Source organism: Neofelis nebulosa, chromosome 6 (assembly GCF_028018385.1).
Source record: "Neofelis nebulosa isolate mNeoNeb1 chromosome 6, mNeoNeb1.pri, whole genome shotgun sequence".
NCBI lineage: Eukaryota > Metazoa > Chordata > Mammalia > Carnivora > Felidae > Neofelis > Neofelis nebulosa.
In genome coordinates, this window is record NC_080787.1 from 37,973,827 (window position 1) to 37,993,741 (window position 19,915).

Below are 19,915 nucleotides of genomic sequence, written 5' to 3' on the forward strand. Positions count from 1 at the left end.
TGAGTGGGAAACAGGCAGAGAGCGGGGCACAGAGGATCCAAAGCAGGCTCTACACTGATAGCAGCAGGGAGCCCCATGTGGGGTTTTGAACTCAAACCATGCAATCAGAAGCCAGATGCTTAACCAACTGAGCCACCCAGGGGCTCTGACAAAAGGTATATTCTTAATAAATAGTTCTTAAGATTAAGAAAATGATCAATAATCCATACAAAAATGGGTAAAAGATAGGAGCTGGTCAATAAATACATCCCACAAATGGTCAACCTGACCGGTAACAAAAGAAATTAAAACAAGATACTTATAGATTACCAAATTTGGGCAACGTTTTCAAGTAACAATGCCCCAGTTCTGGTGGCCAAGTAGGATGTGCAAAAATATTCCCACTTCCAACATTCTGCCTGGAGCAGTCCTCCTTCATTCACCTCCTTCAAGTGTCACCTCAATGCAGCTTCAATCACCCTATTTAAAACCGCACCCTCACCCCCACTCCTCAAATTCCCCTTATCTTCCTCTATTTTTCCAACTTATGGTCTTAACATACTACGCAATTTACTTATGTGCATTGTTTATTCTGTCTCCAATCCCCATGAAAATAAAGTTCCCAAGGACAAAGATGTTTTTCTTTCACAGGGATGGAAAACTGCTTGGGATATAGGAGGTCTGCAAAAATTGTTTGTTTAATGAATAGGAAAATTAAACTAGTTAATTCCTTAAAAAAATTTTTTTTTTAATGTTTATTTTTGAGAAAGAGACAGAGTGTGAGTGGGGGAGGGACAGAGAGGGAGACACAGAATCTGAAGCCGGCTCCAGGCTCTGCGCTATTAGCACAGAGCCCAAGGCGGGACTCAAACCCATGAACCGTGAGATCATGACCTGAGCCGAGTCCAATGTTAAACTGACTGACTGAGCCACCCATGCGCCCCTAAATTAGTTAATTCCTAATTAAACTAGTAAATGTCTCTGGAGAAAATTTTGTTGACAATATGAATTTAAAAACCTTTAAAATGTACATAACCAGTAATATCCCTCTTAAGAATTTATCCTAAGTAAATAATCACTGATGTGAACAATGGCTATCCAAAAGACCATTCATCTTTGCTGTGAAGTGTGAAAAACTTGAACCAATGTATACTGGAACCTTTAAAAGCAAGTGGAATATTTAATGCTATGAAAAACATTCATGATAAGGTTAGCTGGGGAAAAGTATACCCAATGATTCCATTTTTGTCTTAACTAAAATAAATTATGATATACCCGTTTAACAGAATGCTATCTAGATGAAGCTACTCACTGTGTCCTGATACAGAACCACTTCTAAGCCTTAGTGGAAAAGGCAGACCTTAAAAAAATAGTAAGGTTATGCTACAAGGAACTGATACAGAATCAATTTCCAAGGTACGCTGGTAAGTACAAAAAGCATCCAAAACCATTTAACTTAAAAAAATTGTTTCAAGTTCATGTACTGTACTGTATAAAAATGTTAGAAATTTTCAACTATCGGGGCACCTGGGCGACTCAGTCAGTTGAGCATCCGACTTTGACTCAGGTCATGATCTGAACTGTTAGTTCAAGCACCATATCAGGCTCACTGCTGTCCGTGCAGAGCCTGCTATGGATCCTCTGTCCCCTTCTCTCTCTGCCCCTCCCTTGCTCACACTCGCTCTCTCAAAAATAAAAAAAAAAAAGAAATTTTCAACTATCTTTTCTTCTGAATTTTCAATATAATCAGATATTTTGGAAAATTAGGAAATAAAGCCATCTCTCCCCTCCTTTGACTTCACAGATTGGTAGGTACTAACATGAACAAAATCACTTCTCCAGCTCAAACTGTTTTACTACCAAATTTATACTAAACCCAGTTCTTTAACTGCAAGTAAGTAAAAATTACTGTCCAAAGTAATTTCCTAAGCTAAGTAATTATTAGATATGAATACCATTCTGGAAGTATGTTCCATAGAAGTAATGGGAAAAATAGGACACCTGGGTGGCTTAGTTGGTTAAGCGTCCAACTTCAGCTTAGGCCATGATCTCAAGGTACGTGAGTTTGAGCCCCGCGTCAGGCTCTGTGTTGACAGCTCAGAGCCTGGAGCCTGCTTCAGATTCTGTGTCTCCCTCTCTCTTTGCCCCTCCCCTGCTCACGCTCTGTCTCTCTCTCAAAAATAAAGATTAAAATAAAATTTTATTTGATTAAAAAAAATACTATGAAGAACAAACATAACTGTGTTAAATTGTAAGAGCTATGACAAACAGATAAAGGCACACACCTATTGGTATATATATTGAAAACAGAATGACCAAAGGAAGATAGAGAATTACATCCTTTTGGAGACATAGCCAGGGGGCTCTGAAAGGGTACTTAAACTTTAACCCAGGCATCCTGTGGTACCTTATACAGAAGCCTTAGTTTGCTCAGTTTCTACCTTGTTTGTCCTCAGACACATCAGAAGGAACTGTCACTTGGAGACAGCAGTGGTTAGTACCAGGGCTTTGGGGTATGTCGGACCCGGGGTTGAATACTAGCTTTACAATTTTCTGTGGAAGTAATCCGGAAAAATCTCAATTTCCTTATCTGTAAAGTGAAACAGTTTATCATCAACTAGTTAATTTTAGTAAATAGGAATACAGTGTCTGAAAAAGTGAAGTGGAGACAAAATTCTTCAAATAAGACAACTGAAAACCCCCAAGGTCAAATCTTTCAGCACAGCGAAAGAGCCCAAAGGAAACAAATACTGAATAGCACTGCGCTGGAAGGCAGGGGCCCTGGATTCCCGTTTTGTCCTTGCTACAACCAGCTGCAGCTCCATGGACATGATTTTTCATGTATGTAGGTTCTAGTTTTAAGATCTACAAAATCAGGGGACTGAAATCCTTTCCACCTGTACCCCGCCATGACTAAATTACTAAGACGTTACTTACAGTTTTACTTTTCATTTAAATGCTTGGTTTTTCTAACTTCTCGGTTGTCATCATGACTAAGCCAAGACCATTTCCTTAACTAACTCATCCAAGGTCAAACTGCTAAAAAGTGGCAAAATCACAATTCAAACCAGATCTGACTCACTTGGGAGACCAAATTCTATGGCATGCTTCTTCTTTAGACCTTCTTCCTGACTAATCTGGTAACCAGCAGCTTGCCTTTGCAAAAGGACTGGAAGTCCAGAGTGCAGTCAGGGGTCATGGAACAGAGTCAAGTTACCTGAGTCAGGTGGGGCTTGAACTTCTGACACAGTATTCTAACCAAGTTAATTAGACATTTCAGCTACTTAAAAGGAGGCTGGAGAAACAAAAAAAGAAAGGTAAAATTGTCAAGAGAAACCATTAACTGAAGACAAAAATAAAGCACCTCTGAAACTGCAAGTAAATGAAGGTCATTCATTTATATAAAACTTCAGGAATTAACAGTTGTACAAAATGAAATATTCCGTAAAATAACTGCTAGATTATCTGTACTACTCGCTTGCTTTTGTGCAAGTGTGAAAATAATGGACACAAATTACCTAACAGCGAATGAAGGAGTAACAGAGAAGCCAAAGCACATATATTCGGCTTTAGAAATAAAGAATATGGTTTAAATAGGTAATCCAAAGTAATGATTATCTGGTACCAAAAACAGATGATGAGGTGTCTGGCTCGCTCAGTTGGTAGAGCATGCAACTTTTGATCTCAGGGTCATGAGTTCAAGCCCCACATTGGGTGTGGAGCCTACTTTAAAAATACATATATATATGATCACCTTTATATATTTTCCTCCCAAGTTACAGGTTGATTCAGGTTAATACAAAATAATTTCCATGTGGAGAGACTAAGACAGATCACTTCTCAACAATACAGTGAACAGTAAAATTACCATCTCTTTACATCAGCAGAAAATACGTTTTATAGCACATTCCTATCAGCTCCACAGGGAATAATAAAACTAAGGCACATACAAAAAAAGAGTAACACTTAAATTCCCACTGCAGACAAGAACCAGGTTAGCTCCTCGGCTGTTTCCATTAAACCAATGTGGGATTACGAACTGGTTCTGAGGGGCGCCTGAGTGGCTCAGTCCGTTGGGCATCTGACTTCCGCTCACGTCATGATCTCACGGTTGGTGAGTTCAAGCCCCACTTCAGGCTCTGTGCTGACAGCTCAAAGCCTGGAGCCTGTTTCAGATTCTGTGTCTCCCTCTCTCTCTGCCCCTCCCCTTCTTGTGCTCGGTCTGTCTCTCTCAAAAATAAACAAAAAAACATTTTTTCTTTAATAAATAAATAAAAACTGGTTTTGGAACAACCCATATGTGGATAATCATGAGGCAAACACAGGGAGATAAACTCACATTTAAATATGTTTGGTTACCAAGCACTTTATAAAATAAAAAATTTCATGAGACAGTTAACAGAAATGGAGCAAGAGGTGAGGTCACCTACCACTTTAGCTCTATTGCTATAAGTCATTATGTGTCATTCTCAAACATCAGGTAGTCACCAAAACCACACACACACACACACACACACACACACACACACATCTGATAATATCATTCAGAAAGGTAACCTAGGAAAACCTCAGAAATGCTCGCTTTCTCAGCTCAAGAAGGAGACCGTATACAACTCCACACAACATCAAGGAAATGGAAGAGTGTCCGGAAAATGATGCACTGTTCTGTAAAGGCAATTTGCAAGCCACTGCAATTAAACGTGAGAACAAGATAAAAGTTCTCTAGACTAAGCCTCACTTTGCAGAAGCCCTCTACTGGGCGTTCCTAAGATGTGACCAACTTTTGTGTTTCCCACAGCAGCGCTTAAAACCACGGTTATGCATCCTGCTGGTAAAACCCGGACATGTGGCACTTCACACACCAAACCAGAATCACCAAGAGCGTTGGCTAAAGAACTTGCCCGTCACTACCGTGAGGCCCACTCCACAAGGCATCTGCATTCAGCGCGAGGGCTGGAGGTTTTGAGAGAAGAAACAGAAACGCAGTGGTCTGCCTGCCACGGCGAGGAAGGCGACGCTCCGTGCGGGCTCAGGAAGTTGCCCGACCAGGGGGAAAGCTCCATGCCCTCCTCTATGAAAGCGAGCGGGTGGCTGGCAGACCAAAATGCGGAAAATTCACTTAAGAACTCCCTGACGGCCTACCGTGCAGACGTAGGAGTCAAGTTTAAGACTCGGGGAAGCAGGTGGGGGAGAGGCCAGAGTTCACAAACAGATAATGATCTACCAGCTCCGTTGGGAGGCCCAGACCCGGGGGGTGGGGGTGGCGGGGGGGAGGGGGAGGGTGGGGGGGGGGTCGTCGTGCCTCCTCTCTGGAGTTGGGGAGCTGACGGACCGGACGGGCTCTGGTCCTCCTCCAACAGCCCTTTCCAGCGGGCCTGGCCCTCGGCAACATCAGCTCCGCTCCGCATGGCTCACGGAGTGCGACCCTCCAAGGCCACTCCGCGGCCATGTGGCTGGGGCCGCAGGGCGCCCAAACCCGGCGCACGTTCAAGAGGTGAAACCAGAGGAGAGGAGGTGCCGGAGGAAATCCAAAGAATGGGATGTCGGGGTACAAGACTCACTTCCTCTGGGCTTTGTCCTTCTTGGCCTTGGTCCTTTTCTTTCGGGCCTGGAGCGCAAGCACTGCAGGAGAGAGGGATGGATGAAGGGCGAATGTGGAGTAAAGGAGGCGACCAAGGTGAGGGTGGAGGAGACCCAGCAGGGGCGCGAGGCCCGGGTGCGGGGCCTGGCCGAGGGGCGGCTCCGGGACCAGCGCCGCGGCTTCGGCGAGGCGGCCGGCCGAGCGGCGGGCGGCCGGCGGGGCGCAGAGCTGCGCCCGGGCGGGGTGCGCCGGCGGGGGCTCGGGTCGGGTCAGCGGGCCGGCGGGCGGGGGTCTGCCTCGCCGGCCGCGGGCCGGGCCCTGCAGCGGCCCCAAGGCGCGGGCCGGCCTGGCGGGGAACAAGGGGCGATGACTGCCGGTGCGGAAGGACGCCTGGGCTGAGGGGCGCGGACCCGCAGCCCAGAGGCGGGGGGTGAAGGGCGGCGCCACCACAGTGGGGGGGCGCCGCACGCCCGGGGACCGGACTGCGGCGAATAGGCAAAGCTCCGACGCGGACCCGGGCCTCGCCCCGCCGGCCGTTGCCCCTCGTGGCGGAGGCCGCTCCACCGCTCACCTTTCCGCTCCATGGCGAGACCGGTAACCGCCAGGCGCCTGCGCACTCGAGTGGCGGCGACTCCCGCTCCCGCCGCGGCCCAAAACCAAGCCCGCGCACACCCCGCCCCCCAGTTCCCGCCCCGCCCCCGCCCCACGACGGCGCGCGCCTGCGCGTTGAGCGCGGAGCCTACCACCTGCTCTCGAGAAGGGGGGGCGGCGGTAAAGAATCGGGGGCTGGAAGAAGGAAAGAACGCCGAGTGTGAATGCTACAGAGGTGTTCAAGAACCAGGCTTGGAAGCCTGGCGGGCTCAGGTTCGTTCCATTTGCGGGGAGGTTGCCCTTTAGCAGAGGAGTAGACCGTGGCCTTGAGGGTTCCCTGCGTGCTGCGTCAGTGCTCTGCAGCCTACTGGAGTCCGCCTCAGTTTCCTGGTCTGTAAAATGGATTTAATTAGGCGTGTCCTAGTTCCTTCCCTGAGCTCTTGTGAGGATCAATTGAGATACTATAGAAAGAAAATGGGGGGCCGGGGGGGAAAGATTACAAGTGAGAAAGAAAAGAAAAGTGGGGCAACACAAAAGAAAGACTGGAAGGACGAAACCCGTGAGCCTATCCTCACTTTAAAAGTGAAAACTTTAAAAGTGAATTTTCTTTTAAAATTTCACGTTTAAATGAAGGCTGTAAAGGAAGGAAGGGGGAGAATAAAGACAATGTTTTCTCATCTTACCACTATCATCTTTTCAGTACGTGATAAATATAGTTGTCGTATAGGATTTTATACTTTTCTAAGTGCATTATGTCTCATTTGATATTTATGACAACTTAAAAGCAAAATGTTACCTCCACTATACAAAGAAACAAAAAGCTGGAGAGGGTGCGTATTTATTAAATCTTGGTGCCTCGATGCAATGATTCAATCATCAAACCCTTTTTGTAAAACAAGGTTAGCAAAAATTTTCTGTAAAGGACCATATAGGAAACATTAAGCCTTGTGGGCATAAGCTCTCTTTCTCAGCTACTCAATTCTGCCACTGGAGCTCAAAAGGAAAATGGAAAATAAGGGCTGTGTTCCAATAAAGCTTTACTTAACGGTTCCTGAAATTTGCATTTCATGTCATGAAATATTCTTCTTCTGTTGATCTTTTTCCAACTATTTCAATCATTCTTGGCTCAGGTCTTAGTTTGCCAACTTCTGTTGTGAAGTACTACAACTGGACAGGGCGGAAGCTCTGGAGACCGTTGCCCTAAAAGAAATTAGACTATAGTTGGGGCGCCTGGGTGGCGCAGTCGGTTAAGCGTCCGACTTCAGCCAGGTCACGATCTCACGGTCTGTGAGTTCGAGCCCCGCGTCAGGCTCTGGGCTGATGGCTCAGAGCCTGGAGCCTGTTTCCGATTCTGTGTCTCCCTCTCTCTCTGTCCCTCCCCTGTTCATGCTCTGTCTCTCTCTGTCCCAAAAAATAAAATAAAAACATTGAAAAAAAAAATTAAAAAAAAAAAAGAAATTAGACTATAGTGGGGAAGAGAGACAAGTAATTAATTGAGAAAGGAAGATGAAAATGGGATAGTGCTGCACAAGTGAAGCATGGGGGCTTGGGTGGGATTTTGCTGAGCAAAGTAAATAATTACATCCAGCCAGGGAGGAGGCAGCTCTTGGACTGGGTCTTGGGAAATGGGTAGGGTTTCCATAGGTGGAGAAGGAGATGTTAGGCATTCCTGAATGAGAAAATCAGTTGAGCAAAAAAGGACCGATTTGGAAATGGGTGGGGGCTGGGACTGGTAATGACTGAAGTGGATCAAGTGGGATGCGAGGCCAGAAATGCCGGTTTGCCAAATTTGAAATTTAGATAATTAATATCTGTTGCATGGAACCTGAATGATAGCATTTCTGGACATATTGCAAAAGAGGACAGCACCTGTTGGCCAAGGAAAACTTCTTCCCAATTTCCTCCCCACTCTGCTTAGGAACAGAAGGAGAGTTGGGTCAGACAGTGACACCCTGGAGTCTGAGGATTCTGCTAGGGCAGCAAAACCTCATGTGATTTAGAAAAGACGGGAGAGCTGTGGTAGCTGACGAAAAGTTCCAGAATCGGGAAAGTACCCTCCACCAGAGAGTTAGGTCTGTGAGGCTAGGGACCCTGTTTGGATTTTCCTTGATGTATCCTCAGTGCCTAGAACAGTGTCCAGCCCTCAGTAGGTGCTCAGGTGTTTGTCTAATCAAAGAATAAATGATGTGCAGTGTATGAGAAAGTTCTGGACGAGAGAGAGAAAACACTGAGAAGGACAACATGAAGCTGTGCTAACACCCAAATGGGTTCCTGCAGATTCATCAAAAAGGGAATAAGTTTAACTTGGCATGAGAGTGATCATTGCTTCTTTCTTTGCTCTAAGAGCTTACCAACTGTTTAATAATGCATTTGAGAATTTTTCCAGAGTCCATGTCAAGTTCACTGGATTGAGTTCCCTGAATTGACCATTCCTTCCTTTTTTCATTTGGGCTCCCCATTCCCTCCATCTCACCCCCACTTTCACAGGGCTTTTTCTGTCCTGGACTTCACCCTTCCTCTTCAAGTGGTGGCCACTCTTGCATACATACTCCCACAACTGTTTTTCTCAAGTTCTTTTAAAAGTAGAATTATTCAGAGAACGTAAACTGTTCAGGAGGAGTGTCAGAATTTAATTTCTGAAATGATCCCATTCTCCATGAGCTAATTTCTTAAGACTGCCCTGGAGTCTTCCCTAACGCTTGCGTGTTTTGAAATTTGTTCACCCAAACTTTAGTTTAGGACACACTTTGGTTACCACAAACTCTTACACTTTGTCCAAAGTTTTGATCTGAATTAAATCCCAAGTATCATTTCTCTGTATGGCTTCCCCTTTGTCTTGTAAGATGAAATGGACAACAGAAGAAACTGAAAATACATCAGATGCTGGGAGCCTGGGTGGCTCAGTTGGTTGAGTGTCTGACTCTTGCTTTTGACTCAGGTCATGATCCCAGGGTCATGGGATTGAGCCCCGGGTGGAGCCTGCTTGAGATTCTCTCTCTGTGTCCTTCTGTCTCTCTATCTCTCCCTCTGCCCCTCTCTGCTGCTCATGCTCTTTCTCTCTCTCTCAAATTAAAAAAAAAAAAAAATTAAAAAAATACATCACATGCTCTATTTTGGAGATTCCCAATAGATGTCTACATAATTGGAGAACCCCAATAGAATTTTACATAGTTTTGTAAAGTATATTGGGAAAACATATTCTAGACTTGAGTTTCAGGAAACACAAGGCATGTTCAACACTTAGTTGAAGAGGACTGGATGAAAGGACTGAGGTGTGGATAGGGTTAAGGGAAACCGAGGAGGGATGGTGAGGCATCCAGGGAGTAGCAATAGTGGGAGTCTTTACCACCCCCAGGCCCGAAGGGACAGGGGGTGGAGGTGTTACTAGAACCCAATAATAGCTTGTATTAGTCTGCTTAGGGTTGATATAACAAAGGACCACAAACTGGGTGGCTTAATCCACAGAGAATTTATTGTCTCACGGTTCTGGAGGCTAGAAATCCAGGTATCAGGAGGGATGGTTCCTTCTGGGGACTGTGAGGGAAGGATCTGTCCTCTTTCCTTGGCTTGTAGATGACTGTATCTCCGTATCTCTTTATATTTTCTTCTATGTGTGTCTCGATCTGTGTCCAGATTTCCCCTTTTCATAAGAACATCAGTCGTACTGGACCAGGACTCATCCTAATGATCTCCTTTAACTTGATGACCTCTGTAAAGACCCTATCTCCAAATAAGGTCATTTTCTGAGGTACTGGGGGTTAAGACTCCAATATATCTTTTTTTTTTTTTGGGCGGGGGGCACAATTCAACCCATATCAGAATTGTAGTGATAAGAAAGAAGTGCCTGACAGCAGCTGTGTCCCTTGATAAAAGGACAAAGCCATTGCCCAGCAGGAATTTAAATACCCCACTTCTTTCCTTCTCATCCTCTCAGGCTAGTGCCTCCCATTGACTGAACCCACTTCAAGTTAGAAGGCAAGGGTGCCTGGGTGATGCAGTCCATGCAAGCCAGCTGCCCAGGACACAGAGAGGGTGGAGACGGGTGGAGGGTTAATCTAGAGGGACAACAGAATATCCAGCACAGCCTGTCTGGGCAGTCTATAGGATACACCCAAGGTGGCTAGCATTTTTTAAGCCAGTAAGTCAGCCTTTTGGGCTCCCTGGTCCCTGGAGAGGCTTGAGAACAGAAGCTGCTTGGAGATAGCCCCCTTTCTGGCTTTGTTTGTTTTTTTCTTTCTATAAAAGCTTAAGCTTCACAAGGGAATTGTGTTGGAGTGAAGGGTTGGGGAGACTAGGGGGAGGAGATGAAAGAATAAAAGGCTTGGCTTGGTGAGATGGGAAACTATGTAAGTTCTCTGAGGTCTTAGTGTCTCTGTCATTTTGGATGCTCTGCCCACCGCAGGAAAGTTAGGGGAAACAGGAGATTCTCTGGCAATGAGGAGGTTACAGAGATCAGTGGTTCCAGAGGCAGCTAGAGCCCTTGCCCTGCTCCCTGGAAGTGCTCCAGGGAGACAGCAAGGTGTTGCAAACTGACCTAAGATGATCATGTCCAACTCGGCCTTCTTTTTTTTGTTGGTTACAATAGCTGCCAGAGAAGTCCGAAGTGACGAGGGGTTGCCTGCTTCACATCCTTACTCCCAGAATATGTAAAGAAAACGTTGCAGTCTAAAATCTGCCGCAACCACACACACACACACACACACACACACACACACACACACACACACCATTTATTAAACACTCATTAGCAGGCAGGCACAAAACAGCTCCTATGACTATATAGCTTCTTTGAGGTCTCTCTGTCCTTTTGGATGCTCTGGCCACGGCATGAATCAAAGCTTTACTCAAGGTGGGGCAACGGTGTCACAGAGGGAGGACTCTGTCTCCCACATAGGAGGCATCAGAGAACCAGAGAGGGAGTCTGCTTTCAACTTCGTTATGCTGTTCCAATCCTGATCAACCCCAGAGGTGACATCAGAAGCAGGTTTCCTCTCACGAGGTGAGCTGATGTTAATTTGTGTAATCATTGTCATTTTAAAAAGCTGTTGTTGGCAGGATTCGTGGTAATCGATTGCCCTGAACCCTTGGTCGAAGCCATCTTTTGACTAGGATGTTCGCAAACCACCCCTGGCAGAGGAATTGCAGATTACAGTACAAGCTGCCCCTGGGGGTAACTATGAGTAGTGCCTACAAGTGTCATTCTGTCTTTGCCCAAAGTTTTAATATGCCCCAAGTATTTTCTTTTGAAAGGGTGGGTTCATTTCTTGAAAAATGCCAATTAAAGAAAAAGAAAGAAACATGGGAGTCCAACACCAGAGGAACGATTCAGAAAGTTTTACAGCACCTCCCCTCCAGGTGAGTTGCCAAAACAGGGATACATCGAATCCTCTCTATGGTTCTGTAGGTACCAGAAGCCCCCAGGAGGCTGCCGGCCAGGCAAAGATGCTCTGCTATACTAAATACGTTCCAGGGGCCATGCAGACTTGGACAATAAAAATAACGGACTGAAGATCGGAAGTATGTACCCTATTTTCTGAGCAGTGCCTAAACCTCCCAAGCTCTTATGTGACCCTAGGGAGAGGAAGCCCATAATGACAGGGACTTAATTTCTCCAGCCTGGCAATCTCAGGGGCAGAGCGAAGGCAGTGTAGGCGATACACAGCAATGGTTTACACACTCGAATTCTGGAATCCACCTGCTGTGCCATGTTGAACCCATCTTGCTTTTCCTTCTCGCAGGTACTTGCCGCCATGCTCACCCTTCGTGACGAATTTATTGAGCGCCCGCCCGCAGGCCAGGGCCGTGAGAAGCAGAGAAGGAAAACACCAACTCCTTGCCCTATAGGACTTAATAGCTAACTCATATAATAATTACTGTTTACTAGACACTGTTGTCGCTCAGCTGTCAAACAACACTACCAAATCGGTGCTATTATCAGCATCTCTGGCAGATGAAGAAACTGAGGCATAACCAAGGCCACCCAGAGCGCCCAGGTGGCTCAGCCTTTAAGCATCTGACTTCTGCTCAGGTCACGAACTCACAGTTTGTGAGTTCACACGGAGTGAGTTTGAGCCCCGCATCAGGTGGAATACAAGGCCCACTTCAGGTGAGGCCCAGCTTTCCCTGCCCCCCCCCCTTTCTCTCTCTCTGTCCCTCACTCACTTGCGCCCTCTAAATAAATAAATAGATAGATAAATAAATAAATAAATAACCAAGGCCACCCAAACTAGTAAGAGGCAGGGTTTTGAATCTGGGCTGTCAGGTTCCTGAATCCACACTGTTGGCCGCAAACCATATCGCCTATCTAGTTTAGTGAGGGATGGACAGGTAAATAAATAATTCACATAGAGCACAATGGTCAAAGCACGAAGTACCATGGCAGCACAAAATTAGACAGCTCAGGATCTGAGGAGGGATGGGGAGAGAGGTATCTCCTGAATGAGATGACACCTGGACAGCGCTGGAAAGCATGAATCGGTGCCAGCTGGGAACAGAAGAGAGGGGAGAGAACTCTGGCCACATAAGCACGGTATTGGGGAGTGGGGGCGGGGCCTAAACACCGCAGCGTCACTAGAGAATAAAATGCCAGGGGGGAGGTGGGACACAGTTTGCTTGACAAATGTTTGTTGGGCCTCTTATATGTGCAGGACTGTGCTTATTGCCGAGGGTATAGCAGGGACAGGGTGTCCAAGGAGCCTGAACTTGAGCTTTCGAACATTTTGCTCCCCTAACTTACTAAAATAGCTCTTTAAAACTACCCCCATGCGAAACATTCAACACACGGGAAAAGGAAGGGAACTTCCTCAATCTGATAAAGGGCATCTCTGAAAACCCCCACAGCTAACATCGTATTTAATGGGGAGAGACTGAATGCCTTCCCTCTAAGGTCAGGAATAAGACAGGGATGTCCACTCTTCCCACTTCTCTTCAGTATTGAACCGGAGGTTCCAGCTAGAGTCACTAGGCAAGAAGATTAAATAAAAGCAAACAAACTGGAAAGGAAATTGACACTTTACAATAAAAGTGTTACAGGGGCACCTGGGTGGCTCAGTTGGTTGGGCGTCTGACTCTTGATTTTGGCTCGGGTCAAGATCTCATGGTAGTGGGATCGAGCCCCCGCCTCATCAGGCTCCGCGCTGAGTGTGGCGCTTCCTTGGGATTCTCTCCCTCTCACTGCCCCCTCTCACTGCGCGTGCTTTCTCAAAATAAATAAACATTTTTAAAAATAAAAGTGTTACATCAGCTTTGAATGCCATCCAGCGGAATTTAAATACTACAGCAGTTTGATGCCCACCATCATCCATTTATATGTAAATTAAGTAAAACGACTTTGTTAACTACAAGAAACGCTACATTATTCCTTTTTCTCCTTGAATTTGCGTTTTTATTCCATTTTACTCTTGCAGAAGTTTATCCTCAAGTAGTATAATTTTATGCCTGAAAGTTCTTATTGATCATCCTATGATACTTCTTTACCACAGAAATGTGCATTTACACTGAAATTCAATTTTTAAAAACATTTCCTGTGATCATAGTCTTCTAAAAACTTTCTACCTATTATTACAAGGATTCTTATTGCAGAATTAATCAAAATAACGTACAGCATCATTTTTTGATAAATAAAGTCTTGTTGCAAATACTACCTCAGTAGAAGGGAGGTGATTTTTCTCAACGGGTCCTGCGTCGTTCTGTTCCTATTTTTTTTTTGGTAATGGCCAAGACAATTGGCGTGTATAAAACAAGTAGATGGGAATAAAAAGAGTTTTGCCATCAGCAATGTAATTCTCGGAGTTCTTTTGCAACTTCTTCCAAAGAATTTGCCAAAAATCATGCAGTAACCATCACCAAAGCTTGTCTTAATGACCCATCAACTGACAATTCCAGGAGGCGCTCATTGAATTTTGTCAAAATCAAATAATTTGAAACTATCTGGCTTGCGGGCGCCTGGGTGGCTCAGCTGGTTAAGCGTCTGGCTTCAGCTCAGGTTGTGATCTCACAGCTCATGGGTTCAAGCTCCGCATTGCACTCTGTGCTGACAGCTCAGAGCTGGCCTGGAGCCTGCTTCGGATTCTGTGTCTCCCTCTCTCTCCGCCCCTCCCCTGCTCACATTGTCTCTCTCTCAAAAATAAATAAGCATTAAAAAAAACTTTTTTAATTACCGGATTTGCATAAAGATGTGCTACCTGGTCATTAAAGTTGTTTACTTTCTCAATCCAGACACCAGTATTTCAATATATATACATATGTGTGTGTGTGTGTGTGTGTGTGTGTTTAATATTTATTTTTGAGAGAGAGAGACAGAGCACAAGTGGGAGAGGGGCAGAGAGAAAGACACAACACACACAGAATCAGAAGCAGGGTCCAGACTCTGAGATGTTAGCACAGAGCCCGACACAGGGCTCAAACTCATGGCCCATGAGATCATGACCTGAGCTGAAGTCAGAGAGTTAACCGACTGAGCCACCCAGGTGCCCCAGACACCAGTATTTCAATATGTCCCTTTGTTTGGACCCCTGAAAGGAAGTCAGTCTGTGGGACAAAGGTTGCAAGAACTGTGGGCTTGTGTTTTCCCACGAGAACTTACAACAAGTAGTTAAAGCCCTTCTTTTCTAAAAAAGAAAAATACACCTGTCTGAATCAAGCCTTTTAATACACCTTTCTAAATCCTGAAAATGCCCTTTTCCTGCTGGCTCAGATTTAGCTCCAAAATGGCATTTGATTACATAAGCATTCAGCCCCTGTGAAACCACATTCAACATTTTTTTTTTGATACATTTGATCCATATTTGGCTTCTATAGAGGATAAAGAAGATAAGCTTAGAAAAAGAAGGTGGCTTAGTATTGCAGAAGGTTGACACCCCTCCTAATACACAAATACATCCATTGAAGCCACTGCACAGGCTAGTTGGTTATATTAAGTGGGACCGAAGTTAGCTGCTGGAATGCCTGAAATAAGTGGGGACGGTTTTGCCATTTCACAAGCTAGTTGTGACACAGAAGAGGACACAACCACCCTGTGTTTGCAGTCACGTAGGCAGAAGCAACATCAGGTATCTGGAGATAGCTATCCACAGATTGATTACATCCACTGCCTCCTGTCTAATTTTTTTCTGATTACAGGGAATCCCCGTTGCTGGAGAGTGTTCCAAAGCAGAAGCCCTTTTTAAAAAAAAAAATTATTTTTGAGACAGAGTACAAGCAGGGGAGGGGCAGGAGAGAGAGAGAGAGAGAGAGAGAGAGAGAGAGAGAGAGAGAGAGAGAATCCAAAGCAGGCTCCAGGCTCTGAGCTATCAGCACACAGCCCAACACGGGGCTCGAACCCGCGAACTGTGAGATCATGACCTGAGCTGAATTTGGACACTCAACCGACTGAGCCACCCAGGCGCCCTGGAAACCCTTCCTGAAGGGAAAGCTGCATTTTTGCTCAGGGGCTCTGGGCAAAAGGACTCCCTCTTCTCCATGAGTTTCCAAGGCTACAGCAGATCCCTTCATGCCCAAATTGAACACTGGAACCCCAACTTTGATTTTGATGTTCACGCCCTGTGTCTATTTCACTCCTCCGCTGTTAACAGGATTTTTGGAACATGAAAAAGACCCCAGTTCTTACATGTATTTCGAGCCATTGCTTACGATATCACTAAATAGGACTTTGCCTTTTAGCCTGCAATATATCTGCCATGCAGTAATGTGCAGAAACACTACATGTGATGGAACTGATGGGCTCCCTTTACCGTCAATGTCACGGGATTGTTTTTTTTTTTTTTTTAAGAGTATCATTATAAATGAAAGGTTGAGAGTTCCTTGCTTAGAACAAGAACCAATCAAGGCAAAGTAAACTCTCCTGTTCCCAAAGGGCATTAACTAGATCTGCTTTTACGTGCATCGGACACATGTCCATGTGAGGCAAGCACACATGTCTATGTTAGGCTTGGTCAGTACAGTGTACAAGCTTAGCGTTAGTACCTGTCAGATGTGATCTGCTGTTACTTAGGTAAGCGCGGTGCCTATTGAGACAACAGAGGATAGAGCTACAGGTGTTCAGTAAGGCTACAGAAACATCTTGCCGATTGAACAGATTGGTTTTTAATATCTGCGGTAACCGAGTGACGCAACTCTGGGGCACTTGCTATAAAGAATTCTATTTCTGGGGCACCTGGGTGGCTCAGTTGGCTGAGTGGCCGACTTCGGCTCAGCTCACGATCTCGCGGTCCGTGAGCTCGAGCCCTGTGTCGGGCTCTGTGCTGGCAGCTGGGAGCCTGGAGCCTGCTGGGATTCTGAGTCTCCCTCTCTCTCTGCCCCTCCCCCACTTGCCCTCTATCTCTCTCTGTCTCTCAAAAATAAATAAATGTTAAAAAAATTTAAAAAATAATTCTATTTCTTATTGAAGAGTGAATTATTTATATTGGGTGAGTGTTTCAACAGTATGCCTAATTTTTTTTTAATGTTTATTTTTGAGCCAGACAGAGTGCGAGCTGGGGAAGGGCAGAGAGAGAGTGACACACAGAATCCCAGACAGGCTCCAGGCTCTGAGCTGTCAGCACAGAGCCCGATGCGGGGCTCAAACCCACAAACCGTGAGATCATGACCTGAGTTGAAGTTGGATGCTTAACCGACTGAGCCACCCAGGCACCCTGAGTATGGCTAATTTTTAAGTTATTTTTTTAAAAAGAATTTCTCTATAATCTTCCAAAAGCAATGGTGCTTTTAGTTACATAAAGTAGGCTTTGGAAGTCCGAAAAATAAAGACTGCTTTCCTTTTAGGAAAAAAAAATGCAATTTTCTGGCCACAAGGGCATAGTACAGTTCACTTAAGTGTTGATATAGTTTATATTCAGTCTCCTTGTCTCTTCTGCAAAAGGTTAAGTGAACTGTTAAGTAAACTGGTTTTCTAAATAACACTCGTCAAAATTTCAGATTTATAAAGTTGGTAGTAAAGGTGTTTTTTTTTTTTTAATGTTAATTAATTTTTTTAAGAGAGAGAGAGACAGAGTGCGAGCAGGGGAGGGGCAGAGAGAGAAGACGTCACGATCTGAAGCAGGCTCCAGGCTCTGAGCTGTAGGCCCAGAGCCTGGCGCGGGGCTTGTATTCACGATGGTGAGATCATCCCCTGAGCCAAGGTCTGACGCTCGACCGACTGAGCCCCCCAGGTGCCCCAAGTTGGTAGTAGAATTTTATTTAAAGCCCTTAGCTACTAATAGTTCAATGAGTGCCTTAACTTAAAACAGACGTTTCAGGCCGTCCAGCCATGGTCAACCCCACAGTGGCGTTCTTTGACATTGGCAGTGACAGCGAGCCGTGGGGCCACATCTCTGTTCCAAAGATAGCAGAGAACTTCAGTGCTCCGAGCACTGGGGAGCAAGGCTTTGATTATAAAGGCTCCTGCCTTCACAGGCTTATTCCGGGATTTATGTGCCAGGGTGGTGACTTCACGCGCTGTAATGGCACTGGCCGTGAGTCCATCTATGGGGAGAAATTTGATGATGAGAATTTCACCCGTGAAGCACACGGGTCCTGGCATCTTGTCCATGGCAAGTACTGGACCCAAACAAACGCTTCCCAGTTTTTCATCTGCGTTGCCAACGCTGAACGATTGGGTGACGGGCTTGTGGTCTTGGACAAGGTGAGAGAGGGCAGGAATATCCAGGAAGCCACGGAACGCTTCGGCTCCAGGCATGGCAAGGCCGGCAAGAAGATCATCATTGCAAACTGTGGACAAATCTAATAAATTTGACTCGTGTTTTTGTCTTCGCTGTAAGACTATTCCTTCTGTAGCCGGGAGCTACCCCGTTGTCCCCATCTGCTCGAAATACCCTTTAATCTTTGTGTTCTCACTGCAGTTCTGTGGGACCCATATTTTCCTTACCCTCCTCTGAGTCTAGTTGGATTGCAGAGTTAAGTTTATGACTATGAAATAAACACCAAACAAGAACAACAACCCGCACTCCCTCCACCCCAAACTAAAAAAACAGACATTTGGAACAGCTGTTGCAATGTAATCCTGTGTGTGACTTTTTAAACATTTTTTTTTAATGTGTGTTTATTTTTGTGAGAGAGAGTGAGTGGAGGAGGGGCAGAGAGAGAAAGAATCTGAAGCAGGCTCCACGCTGCCAGTGCAAAGGCCGACATGGGGCTTGAACCCATGAACCGTGAGATCATGACCTGAGCAGCAGTCAGATGCTCAACCGACTGAGCCACCCAGGTGCCCCCTGTGTGTGACTTTTAAGTTGACGTGTGTAAGTCTAATCATTGATTCCCATGCTGAGTTCCTAGTCCCATGATAGTTTTGTGAACCAAGGAGAAAGTGAGACTAGACACTGCCCAGACAAATCAGATAATAGTAACTCCAGTGGCTGCTGATGTTGAAGTAATTGTTAAACTGTAATTAATAATTCGGAGGGCGGTATTTCTCTCTTTGTTGTAAACCCTAATAGCCAAGTTGCTTAAGTACAATTTATCGAGTTTCAGGGCAGTTACTTCTTAATGGAGAATCTGAAACCTAAATTGCAGATTTATTTTTTTTTTAATTTTTTTTTAACGTTTATTTATTTTTGAGACAGAGAGAGACAGAACATGAACGGGGGAGGGTCAGAGAGAGAGGGAGACACAGAATCTGAAACAGGCTCCAGGCTCTGAGCTGTCGGCACAGAGCCCGACGCGGGGCTCGAACTCACGGACCGTGAGGTCATGACCTGAGCCGAAGTCGGACGCTCAACCAACTGAGCCACCCAGGCGCCCCCTAAATTGCAGATTTAAAAGGGACTGTTCAACCATTGTGTCTGTAAATAAGTTTACTTTGCACCTTTTTGTCACTCAGAATAGTACGAGATACTACTTGAGTGAGCTATCGGGAAGTAATATCAAGTTTTAGCGTTTGCTTCGTAGTATTGAACTGAATTTACAGTTCTATCCTAGACATTTTTCACTAAGGTGGTCGAATCCATTCTTGTGTCTTTTTGTTAATGTGCTCAGAACCACTGGCGAGTGTCCCTGAGTTTCCTGACCGGTGCTGCAGAATGTTAGTTTACATCCCTCTGGCTATGGGCAAGGCTACAAAAGAAAAACAGCAATAATTGTATATAACCCTAACCCTTTGACTGCTAAGGTATGTTTCTACTTCATGTGCCTTGTGATGGCTGCTTTTTTGAGAGCTAATAAAGTATTTTTGGTGTTCTTGTAAAAACCAGAAACAAACCAACCAGCCCAAACTAAAATACCTTCCTGATGCTCCCAGCAGAGGGTGACATAGAGTCCTGCCCCCTCTTTGCCCTTAAAGCCCTGCAGCATTTTCAAACTAAGGATCAGTGTATTTAGCATTACAGTCCTTGGGTTATAGCTGTCTCCTCCTCCAGCCTATAATTTCCTCCAGATTCATTCTGTAAAAACCCAGACTAGCATAAGGCTCAGCACTTGGCAAGCACTCAAATGTTCCCTAAGTGAAAAAATCTGGACATGAACTGCTGACATCATGCGTTGGCCCAGGACAACTTGCTCTGAGACTGAAGAGGCAGCCATGACCAAGGCTTCCTAAAAAAGAGGGTGAGAAGGGCACCTGGGTGGCTCAGTTGGTTAAGTGTCCGACTTCGGCTCAGTTCACGGTCTCCCGGTTTGTGACATTGAGCCCTGCATCGGGCTCTGTGCGGACAGCGCAGAATGGAGCCCGCTTGGGATTCTCTCTCTCCCTCTCTCTCTGCCCCTCCCCCCCTCTCAAAATAAACAAATAAACTTAAAAAAAATCACCCTGAGAACAAGAAATGCATGTTAGTA

General features: G+C 45.4%; 1 protein-coding gene, 1 long non-coding RNA gene and 2 pseudogenes across 4 annotated transcripts in view; 3 read left to right on the plus strand and 1 right to left on the minus strand.

Moving 5' to 3' along the window:
- SRPK1 (SRSF protein kinase 1) overlaps positions 1-6,159 on the minus strand; it is an 81,590-nt gene extending 75,431 nt beyond the window's left edge. The window contains 2 exon segments of the mRNA XM_058733698.1: positions 5,541-6,066; positions 6,069-6,159. Coding sequence (XP_058589681.1) covers positions 5,541-6,066; positions 6,069-6,144 — 602 coding nt within the window. The 5' untranslated portion in view covers positions 6,145-6,159.
- Positions 5,262-14,053, plus strand: LOC131514103 (uncharacterized). Of its 3 annotated transcripts, none has more exons than XR_009262932.1 (3): positions 5,262-5,656; positions 11,556-11,668; positions 11,890-14,053. It is a non-coding gene; the product is annotated as an uncharacterized LOC131514103 (long non-coding RNA). The 3 variants fall into 3 exon arrangements; XR_009262934.1 differs by lacking the exon at positions 5,262-5,656 and adding an exon at positions 6,352-6,541; XR_009262933.1 differs by lacking the exon at positions 5,262-5,656 and adding an exon at positions 7,637-11,150.
- Positions 14,054-14,325: 272 nt separating this feature from the next.
- Positions 14,326-16,162, plus strand: LOC131515396 (suppressor of cytokine signaling 5-like; annotated as a pseudogene).
- Positions 16,163-17,396: 1,234 nt separating this feature from the next.
- Positions 17,397-17,873, plus strand: LOC131513427 (peptidyl-prolyl cis-trans isomerase A-like; annotated as a pseudogene).
- The last annotated feature ends 2,042 nt before the right edge of the window (positions 17,874-19,915 follow it).